The following is an 11,296-nucleotide window of genomic DNA, read 5'->3' on the forward strand; positions in this document are numbered from 1 at the left end:
CAAGCAGTGGAATCCCGTCACATTGTATGGCCCAGGAGGTGTTTGTTTGTTCGTTCGTTTGTTTGTTTGTTTGTTTGTTTTACTCTTGATTTTTAATATTCTCTTAACTGATGTTTGTTTGTTTGTTTGTTTTACTCTGATTTTTAATATTCTCTTAACTGATGAGCCCCAGATCAATTTGCGTTTTCCTGAACCGGATGCGGCAGACCTTCAGAGAACCTGCCAACCTCTGTAAAAAGATGTCATTATATTACACTTTCCTTTATGTCTCAGAGATTTGGACACACGTCTGAACACCTCTGTGCTCCTGCATTTGCAGGGTGGAGGATGGGAAACCAGCCCCTCGTGGTGCAAGGACCAGGTACAGCTGCGAAGCACCACACTGGGAGCCCCTCTCTCCTCCCACCCTGAGACCCTCTCCACCACTACAAAGCAGTTTACTTCCTAGTGGCAAAGGCCTGAGTGGTCCTGTGAGCAGCCCATAAACTCACTGGTTCCCCTAGGGTGGCCTAAGGCAGGGCCCTTTCCTTGATCTGTCAGTCCCCCCTCTCTCTCACCCCCCAGGAAAAGCCACACCCCAATGTCTCCAGCACATAATGGGAGCTAGAAGCCCGTTTGGGAGTCACTACGTTTGTTTCTGGGCTCTGCTGTCACACGCAGGCAGCCAGCAGAGGGCAGGAGATCCTAGAAGGCAGAACTCAATTCCTGCCTGCATGCCCTTGCTGAAGATGTGCAAAAACAGGCCATTGCTCATCCTCTCTGTACCAAGTCCTTAAATGCTGGTCCTACAGGGCTATGTGTGGCCTCCACAGAAGGAGGTGCGGGACTCTGCAGGGGGAAAAAAGTGGGATGCTGTAATCTCGATATGGTGTTTGGGACACATCTGCCCAGAAAACAAAAAACCAGAATGACAGGGCCAGGATGAGCAATTCCCCCAAGGACAGTAGCTGAGAAGACTTCTAGCTGGGGAGCCAGGGCAAGCTGCATGGTGGATCCTCCAAGGCACTGGTCTGTGTCCTGCTATCTTTGATCAGAAGAAACCCAGTCAGGGAGCCTGCTTCTTGTCCCCATGGCCACTCTCAGGAAGCTCAGGCCGGAAGCTGAGCTCCAGCAGCCCTGCTTCCTCCTAATCTTATCTTCCAGCCAACTGCACCCGCTTGGCTTTTCAGCCTGAGAGAGGGGTGTCTCTGCAGTGCCTCACTCCCCCACCCTTCCCCCCCCCCCCCCCCCGCAAAAGAAGGAAGGATGGGGGAGGGGCTTCACAGCCAGGGCACCCGCTGTCTCTAGGGCTACAGAGGGAGATGACATCAAGGCACTTGTCTACCTCAGGACCTCCCAATCAGTGTCCCGTGACTGACAGGACCCCTGCTCCAGATGAGGCAGAGATGCCCAAGGTCAGGCACAACTGAATGAGCAGACAGGGCAGAGGAGGTTGGCTGGGCTCCCAGCCTGGGCTCTCCCTGCCACTACACAGCTGTACCAGCCTGGCTCTGGGTCCCAGAACACCCTTCTGCCATGCCCACCCCGGCCTTGGAAAGAAGTCTGGGAGAGATGGGATTCCAGAATCCAGCTTCTATGCCACACTGAGCACTCTGCTTGCATCTGAAGCCTCACAGGGTGGTCAGCTCTAACCTAGGACACATCCCGACTTTGATGGCACCTGGGATTTGTCCGCTACCTTGAGTTACCTCTGAGAAAACATCACAAAAACAGCTCTAAGAACTGATCCCTGCGGGGGCAGGAGGACCCTGCCTGAGGACAGGGTTCTACTGGTAGCTCTGTCACAGACAAGGACAACAAGGGACAGAGGAACAAGGCCACTTGTGCAGGGCCACAGAGCAGGATGAACCAAGATTCAAATGTGGCGGTCTGCTCTACGGCCTCTGTCTAGGTGTGCTGGGTCCTAGGAATGATGAAATATCACCCTTCCTTGCGTGTCCACAGGACCAAGGAGGGCAAGATGTCTAAGCCCTGTCCACCGCTCTAAGCCAAGGATTCTCAGGACCAGAGTTTACCTTTCCTGAATCACTGGCTGACCACAGTGAGCTAGGGACAGGCCCCACTACAGGCAGGCTGCTGGAAAGAGCAGGCAAGGCCTGAGCCTCCAGGAGAATGGAGTTGTGACAGCATGAGACCCATGAGACCAGAGAGGCTGTCAGGAAGGTGGCATCTTCAGAGCTGAAGTGGGGAAGGCAGTGGGCAGGAGCTTGGGACAAGGACCCTCAAGTGCCCTGAAGATGAAATCAGGCTCTAGCCACAGCCAGAAGGAAAACTGCCCTCCCCGCCACACACCCATACACACATACAGTTATACACACATCCTACACACACACATACACACACCCTACACATATATGCACACCCCTATACACATATAATGCCCTATACACTTATATATACACCACACACACCCTACACTTATATACACACACACATACACACACCCTACACTTATACACACACACACATACACACACCCTACACTTATATACACACACACATACACACACCCTACACTTATATACACACACACACACACACATACACACACCCTACACTTATACACACACACACACACATACACACACCCTACACTTATATACACACACACATACACTTATATACAAATACACACATGCACACGAGCACACACACCCTGCCTTGATGCCAGGCTACCCAAGCACCTTCCAGCCCTGCCCACATCGGCTTTCTAATGGCGGCTCTGAAACATTCTTTATTCCAGGAAATCCCTCTGGCTACAGAAGAAAGTCCCTAGAGATAAGGCAGCTCCCAGGAAAGAGCTCCTAGTCTCACCAGTCAGACAACTGACTCATCTGCATATTCAGGTCTCCTGCCAGACAACTCATCTGCATATTCAGATGTCCTGGCTTTTGTTTCTTCTTACTATGAAGTGTAACTCTGCAGGGCGAGCAAGGCCAAATCTGTAAATGAATCTATTTCTTTTGGTCAGCTCCTTCTTCCTGGTTCTGATTGTTTGGTAAATATAAGCTGGACCTGAGACACTGGGCACCTACTCTGCCTGTAGGTCCTAGTGATGGTTTGTGTATGCTTGGCACAGGGAGTGGCACTATTAGAAGGTGTGGCCCTGTGGGAGTAGGTGTGTCACCGTGGGTGTGGGCTTCAAGACCCTCCTCCTAGCTGCCTGGAAGCCAGTCTTCCACTAGCAGCCTTCAGATGAAGATGTAGAACTCTCAGCTCCTTCTGCTGCCATGGATGATAATGGACTGCACCCCTGAACCTGTAAGTCAGCCCCAATTAAACATTGTCCTTATAAGAGTTGCCTTGTCATGGCGTCTGTTCACAGCAGTAAAGCCCCAACTAAGACAGTCCTCTACCTGCCAGTGAGCTCCCTGGGGAGGGAGGTATTTGGCACAGGGAAGCAAGTTGGAGACAGAAGCTACCAATAGAACATGGAGGAATGACAAAGTGCCCTAGACCAGACTGTACAGGGCCTGCTGTGAGCCCTGCACTGAAACACACACACACACACACACACACACACACACACACACACACACACACACACACACGGCTGGGGTACCGCTGCTCCTCTGACCAACACATCTCCAGGTCACTGGCTTCTTCTGAACCTGCAGTCACCTCAGCTGGTTAGACCAGCTGGTCCAGATCTGACCGGGCCTGAGCCACGCCCCTCCTGGCTCGACAAGAAATTCAGGTTTTCAGCTGGTACAGAGCCAGGAACACAACCAGGAAGGTGAGGGTCGTAAGAGCTGTGCTGCTGTGCACACAGCTGCACCTGTGGGGCACACCACCTTCTTTCCCTCTGCCCACTCCTGAACCTACGACCGCAGAGGGAAAGGCCACTGCAGGAACTTTGCCTGGGACATAACAGAAAAATCAAGAAACTGGTGTCTCCTCTGCAATTGCCCCGCCTCCCTCCCTCATCTCCTTCTTCAGGAATCCATCCCTTGTCTCCTCTGTCCCCTCTAATGCCAGGACCTTCCCTGGTGCTCTATGCAGACAGGGACCACCCAAGAGTGTCAGTTTTAGGCAGAGCAGAAGCCTTCCTTCAGCAGGACAAATGGCCAGCACTCGAGAGTAGCAGCTTTTCCCAAATGAGCATAAATCCCTTAGATGGCTGCCTAGTGGGGCACCAGGCTTCCTCAAGGAAAGCTAGGAGTTGCACAACTGACAAATGCTCATAGGGTTCCCACCTACCCTGATGCATTCTATCCAGAGAGCCCAAGCTGATGTCCAGACATAGGGAAGACAGAAAGCGCGGGGTAAGAGGGGGGGCTAGACAGCGATTGCCCTAGCCTGAGAACCAGAAGAGGTTTCTGCCCACATCCCTAGCTCCCCAGAGGTCCCCACCCACATCGCCTCCTCTAACCAGCAGTGAGGGAGGCGGCAGATATTCCCTGTACAGGAAAGAAGGAAGTAAGATGGATACAAAAAGAGAGTGAGACCTGACACCCCTGCAGAGTGAACGACAGGATACCAGGCCAGCTCTGGCTGGCTCCCCATCATGGAGCTGGCAAGAAAGATGCCAGTAGCTTGTTGTGGTAGATTGTTGCTGCTTCCGGGTGTCCGACTCCTCCAGTATCTCAACTTCCAGAAACCTTTCTCTACACGAATTATTCTCCCCCACTTAAAGATGAGCAACTGTGGCCCAGAGAAGGGGACACTTTGTTCAGGACTACATGTCACTTCAAGAAAGCCTCCTCAGGCTGGAGCCAAACCTGAGTGACTTACAAAGCAGGCTCTTCATAACGTCTGGGGAGAAAAGAAGTCAATGAGGAATGGAGGCTGACTGATAGCCGGGGAGGGTGAGAGAGAGGAAGGCTGGCACTCAGAGGCAGGAAACTCGGGGCGCTAAGAAGCTGAGGGGTTTGGGAGCAAGGGGAAGGGTGAGGCAGAGAGGCAGGAAGGCTGGAGGGACTGAGAAACTGGGAACAGGAAGGCTTGGTGCCTGGGGTCTAGGAAGCTGCAGGCAGGGAGGATAAGAGAGAGGGACAGTGAGTAGCTTGGGGCCTCAGATGTTATTTAAGAAGAATCTCTAAGAACAGAGAGGTCGTCATAATGACCAAGAGAGGTTTCTGCAAAGTGGAACCAGAATGAGCTGTAGAGAAAATGGCTTTTTGCTCTGCTTACAAACAGTCTGTCAGGCCCAAGAACCCAGGAAATAGGACTCATCAGAAGCACAGCTGCCTTGGGCCTATATTACCGTTGGCCAGAGGCCAGGAAGCTGGCTGGGCATCCAATGGTCAGGGGCTGGATAACCTACTCCTGACCCAGGCTGCCCTGCTTCCTCCCCTGTAGACCCTGCCCCCTCCACACACACACATCACATCACTCCCGTGGGATCTTCTCTGCCCAGTGGGCTCAGGTCTAGCCTGCCTCCTGACCATGACTGAAGCCTGACTACTGTCCTAAGGACCCCACTCTGATGTCCCCATCTATGCCAACCACATGTTGCTGTGACCTAGCCAAGGTGGGCAGCTCGCCCTTCCTCTTCAGCTGCAGCTAGAAAGGCAGCTGGCCAGAAGCCAAGGAGAGAGGATGAAGGAGGAGGGAACGTTCCTGAGCACAGGGGAAAGGGCTCTGAGAGGGCAGTGACTCCACTACTCCACTGGGTCACACCGCAGGGGTGCGACAAGTCGCCAGCCTTCCCTACTCAGTCTGGGGCTTCATGAAGCCCATTCCACACTGCAGCCCACAGTCTTAGGAAGAGGTCAGGGCAAGGTCAGTGTGTGCTGGCGGGGTGGGGTAGGGTGGGCAGCAGGAGGAGGCTCAGGTGTCCACCCTCCCTCCTGGGAACCAGGATCTCACAAAGGCCCTTTAGAGCCTGCTCGTTCCCCACACCTTGATGAAGCAGACCGCAGTAGGGCTTGGGAGAGTAGAGCCAAAGTCCTGTTACTAGGTCAGAGAAGGAAGCCAGGGTCAGAGGCTCTCAAAGCCCCAAGATCTGAGGCCAAAGAAGCCAGGGCCCTCTCCCTGGAGTCAGGGAGGGGCTAGGAGCCCGACTCCTGGATGTGTGGTCCCTTCTCTCAGCCTCAGTTTCCTTCCCTGACAGGTAATGCCCAGGGTCTGCTGTTGGGAAGAAGTGGAATTTCATTTTTCTCCAAATGTCCAAGGACCAGAGAGACTGGGCAGTACAAATCCGACCGCTGTTTGCGCTGAAAGCAGAAGTTTGCATGGCTCGAGAGCCCTCAGAACTAACAAGCCAGGTTTAGAAGTGGGTGTGCTTCCCTCATGTGCCCAGGTCCCATCTGCTTTGTCACTGCCAGAGGGAGCCTGATACCCAAGCCTCTATGTGGTTACACTGTCCCCACTGGCCTCACCCTGCAGCCAGAGGTGCCTTCTCTGAGAATAGGGCAGGGCCCCTGTCAGTGGCTTCCCCTGCCCCATCACCAGCATAGAAGTGATGTCTGGAATGGGTCGGGGCCAGTGTCCTCTAGGGCCCTGGCATTCCCTCGGGCTCCAGGAACCCCACACTACAGACCTCCTCTGCCCATCTCACACACAGGACTGAGAACCAAGCCGTGTCAGACAGCTATGTCTGCTTAGCGTGCAGTTCTTGGACTCTAGAGCAGGCTGGGAGTTGGAAAGGCCACCTACACTGAGGGTACAGGCTGGACATTGGTCCTCTGCTGTCCCGTCCCAAGAGTATGTGCTTCCACTCATACAGGAAGTGTGACTTTTTAAAATCAGCAAAGTAAACTTGCACACAGACTCACTCACAGCACGGCACACACATCTCAAATGACCGCAGGAAGGAAAGTGGAGGAGGTCTGCAGTGCCCACGGTCCATGAGGGTTCCATGCCTTAGAGGTCTGTCCAGGCAGACAGATGGCTGCCTGTCAGATCGGGGCCCATTCTCCTCGGGCAGAAGGACCAGACACTAACCTTAGGCCGCTTCCACCTGACTGTGGGCCCTGGGGTGCCCTTATAGTAAAGGGAGTCGTCGGTGGCAGGGAAGAGGGGATCCTCGAACAGCACCTTCTTGCGCAGGCAGGCCCGCTTCAGCGCCGAGTAGTTCTGGTCCTCATAGGCCTTCGCGCAGGAGAACATGGTGACCACGTCCCCAAGAAGGGGAGGCACCTAGAAGAGAGGCGAACAAGAAGACCATCAGCCACAGGCACCATAAGTCCCTGTTGAGCTCTGACCACCAGATGTACTCTCCTCCCAGCAGCCTTCCAATAATACAGGAGGGGGAAGGCAGCATAGAGAGGGGTGGAGGCCTGCCCAAGGTCACACAGCTAATACCTGCTATAGGGCAAAGAGGACACGGAGTGAAGCACCCGCCTCAGCAACTGAGGTTCTCTCCTTTCTAGTGTCTGAAAGGCAATATACCAGGCCCTCAGGCCACCAGTGCCTGACAAACAGGACTGGTCCGGGCCACTCCCACCTCACTCTCCCTGTCTTGTTTAGCCAGGCCTTCCTAAGACTCTGGGACTGAATCATACAAACGGCCACCCTCAGGAGCTTGTGGCCAGAGTCACACCCACAGGACTTGGCTGTGGACAACTCAGAGGTGTCTTCCGGTTTCGTTCCTGTCCAGCAAAGGGGGGAGGGGACCCTGTCACAGGTTGCTCCCAGCTGTCACCCAGTCCCCACCTCAGCACTCTGCCTACTCTGTGCACCTAGACACGTAGGGAGGGAGCAGGCTCCTAGCTCTAGTCACTCCTCACGGGTCAGGAGACCACCCTACACCCTGTACTTTGTACACTGACTAAGTTCAAGGGACACACATGGCACCAGGTGGGGGGAAGGGGACAGGGATAGGGCTGGGGACACAGCCACCCATCAGGAGTGTTGATAGGGGTCTGGTCTTTCACACTCCATCTTCAACCTCTCCAAATCTACTCATCCTGGGGCTCACTGGAGACAACACTTGTTACTTTATTGAGGTTCAGGCTGCCCGCGAGGGAAACTAAGTCAGAATTCTTAGAATGGTTTCTGGGTAAAGTTTAATAGCAGGACTGATGTAGACAATGATTCTGACCCAACTACTCATCTGCTAGGTGGCCATGGAAAAGCTGCTCGGCCTCTCTGAACCCCTTTCCTTCGTCTCCAAGGTGAGAACAAGCAAGGTTGCTTCGATGGGAGAACCATGCCATTATGATTAGCCAGGGGCAGAGGGTGGAGGAAGGAGAGCAGAGGGGTCAAGTCTCCTCTCATTCCACACAGACTCCAGCTCTGTGGCACCCACACTGTGCAAGCCATTGAGTAAGAGGTTCATGTCCACTGTTAAGAGCAACACCAGGTGGGCATGCTGTCGCCATTTTAGAATGAGGGCTGAGGCTCTGTGAGGTGAGGCACCTTACCCATGTGCTCATGGTGGAAGCAGAGGGCGGGAACCCAGGCCTCAGGTTGAGGTGACTCACTAGTCAATGAATGTCACACAACCCTCAACTGAGCTGCAGCCCAAAGGGAAGGAAGACAGGGGATTCTCCAGGGAAGAGGAGGAGGAGGTGACATTAGTTCATGTGGACTCAGAAAAACAGCAAGAAGGGTCATTGTCCCACCGGCTGAGGGCGGGAGATGCCTCCTAATACATCTGCAGCCACTGTAACCATTCAGGATTGCTCTGTGACTCAAGCCAACCATTTAAGTTCCCTGGTCTCTCCTCTGCCCAAGGAGGTCGGTCTCCTTGGCCTTAGGCCTCCCTCCGCCTTGGAGCCTTAGGAAAAGAGAAAGTGGGGGCTGGAAAGCCTCTGGTCCCTCAAGCACCAAACAGGTTCATTAGCCCTGCAGGCGTTAGGAGCCTGGGCTCAGGATGCAATTTAAGCCTCAAGGATTAAATCAGGGAGCCAGAAATCAGCCACTGTGATTCCAGTATTTCAGAGCCCAGAGAGGGGGAACAAGCCAGCTGAGATCACACAGCCAAGATAACAAATGAGGCTTCTGGCTGCTCTCCAGGCCATAGAGTCAACAACACCGGGAGGCTCTGCTCTCCCAGGAAGAAGAGATGGGGCAACCAGGAGCTACTGGGTGAAAGGAAGCAGAGGTGGGCAGGCAAGGAGGGCATGGAGAAACGGAAGTGGGCCATCAACAGAGGCCTGGGCATACTTGTCTCTCTCTCTCTCTCTCACACACACACACACACACACACACACACACACACACACACACACACCATCCTTGACAGGCAGGCCAACCCTGGCCTCCTGGAGTTCTTCTGGGATCCGGGACCTGGCCTTTACCTCCTCAGCCCCCTACTCTGACCCATTCAAGAGTGTACCCAAGGTGTCAGAGACTCAGCAGCCGCTCCCCATAACTTCAGATGTTCTCTCCCTCTCCCTCTCCCTCTCCCTCTCCCTCTCCCTCTCCCTCTCCCTCTCCCTCTCCCTCTCCCTCTCCCTCTCCCTCTCCCTCTCTCTCTCTCTGAAGGCAGAAAACCCAGACTCACACAGCTGCTTCTCTCCCAAGGCCCATGCTCCAGGTATGACCACTTCTGTCCTTACCTGGGTTAGAGCTGAACAAGGCCCTGTTGATTCAGTGGAGATGTAGAGACAAGATGTTAAAGACAGGCTGCCCCCGCCCCGTCCCCAACTGTCTGATGTCCACCTGCTTCGATTTCCCTGCAGACAGACACCCTTGAATCCTTTACCCTGGTGACCTACAGGTGACCTTCATTCCTGTAGGTCCCTCAAGCTGTGAACTCAGGGCATTTGCACAAGCCTCCCCTTCAGTCTTGCCTTGGCCATCTGGAGCCCCAGGAAGCCAGCGCCGGTTTCATGGTTTCATTATGCTCATTTGGATACTCCTTGTCCGTTTTCCCAGCCCACTCTCTGAGGACAGGGCCTACAGCAAGTGTCTCTGCGCCCCCACGTTCAACAGTGAGGCTGGGATTCAGTAATCAGAGTCAGATCCCAGCACCCACATGGCTGTCCACAGTTCTAACGGGCCATTCAAAGCTTTCTTCTGGCCTCCACAGGCATGAGGCACATGGTGCCCAAGCATACATGCAGGGGAAAGAAAACAAAACCAAAACAAACCAAAAACCACTCATACACATAAAATTAAACCGAGAGAGAGGAGGGGGTGGGGCTCTAAAGGAAGTTGCTTTCAGTCCGCATTCAAGCCATCTGGAGCCACCCACCTCTGCCCACTGGGCCAGGCATCCGTTTGCCTCCTGGCCTTCCTGATGGCTGTGTGCCAGCTGGGGCCCACACCCCACTGTCCAGGCTGAGCTGGCTATGGCCCTGCCCTTCAGGCACTGTGACTGAGCCCGGGTTACAGGGCCCCAGGGCTGGACTAACTGGAGGCCTGTGCAGGCCACACAGCCTACAGTCTTTGTCAGAAAGAGAAGCCTCTACATGAAGAAATAGTGGAGGCAGGGCAAAGAACCAGAGGACAGGCTGAGCCCGAGTCCAATAGCAGGGGCAGACAAAGCGCCGAGAACGGCCCAGGCCCAGCGAGAGGCCACACCCCAGTCAGACAGCGCCTCCTAAAGTGCTGCTCACTGAGGCACTGCCAGGGCAGACAAACAGATCAGTGGAATGGAGCAGAACAGCATCTACACGGTCCACAGGCAAAAAGACACCTGACTCACGGCTTGGTGCACTGAGGGAAGAACCATTGTCTCAATGAATGATGGGTCACTTGCTCTTCACGTGGAAGAAGAGCGATCTTGACCCTACCTCACACCACACACAGAACCAACCCCAAGAAAACAGCAGTGCAACTCCACCCCTGGGGCTGCCTGCAGCCATCATAGCACAGCTGGAGAACTGGCCCAGCCGTTAAGAGCGCTTGGTGCTCTTGCAGAGGACCTGGGTTTAGTTCCGGACACCCACGTGGTGGCTCACAACTATCTGTAACTCCAATTCCAGGTGACCCAATTCTTACTTCCAACCTCCACAGCACTAGGCACATGTTTGGTACACAGACATACACGCAGACAAAACACCCACACACATAAAATAAAATAACAACAAAATTTAAGTAAGCAACAACAACAAAAACAGCTGAATGTAAAAGAAAGAGTGACTCCAAACATCCAGCAAATAGAAGGCGAAGTGCTGGGCTTCACAGATCAGCAAGAACATACAAGACCATGGCAAGTCACCAGCACATCCTACTAGGAGGGTTAGAGCGACAAGCACCGTGGCACGATAGCTCACACATGTCCAGAGTGCAGGCTGGGTTCCAGGCTGGGTTCCATTGCTGGCTCAGTGATGGGCTAACATGGGCTAACATGGGCTAACATGGGCTAACACGTGTGAAGACCTGGATTCCATGCTAACAAACCAAACAATGACACTTCAGGTGGAGCTCTGACACCTGGCAGGGGTGGCCATCTGCAGTG

At 53.9% G+C, this 11,296-nt stretch overlaps 1 protein-coding gene across 9 annotated transcripts in view; it reads right to left on the bottom strand.

Annotated features, from left to right (window-relative positions):
• The window catches only part of Capn5 (calpain 5), a 57,388-nt gene that overhangs the window by 33,469 nt on the left and 12,623 nt on the right, over window positions 1-11,296 (bottom strand). For 5 of the 9 annotated variants that reach the window (NM_007602.4, XM_030242034.1, XM_030242035.1 and 2 more), the window contains one exon: window positions 6,889-7,083. In NM_007602.4, the coding sequence (NP_031628.1) occupies window positions 6,889-7,053 (165 nt within the window). In that variant the 5' untranslated portion in view covers window positions 7,054-7,083. Of the gene's footprint in view, window positions 1-6,888; window positions 7,084-7,248; window positions 7,316-9,449; window positions 9,547-9,683; window positions 9,809-10,087; window positions 10,410-11,296 lie in introns of those variants that run through there. The other 4 variants (NM_001301250.1, XM_030242036.1, XM_006507275.4 and 1 more) reach the window with 4 other exon arrangements.

Source organism: Mus musculus, chromosome 7 (genome assembly GCF_000001635.26).
Source record: "Mus musculus strain C57BL/6J chromosome 7, GRCm38.p6 C57BL/6J".
In the NCBI taxonomy this organism is placed as follows: domain Eukaryota; kingdom Metazoa; phylum Chordata; class Mammalia; order Rodentia; family Muridae; genus Mus; species Mus musculus.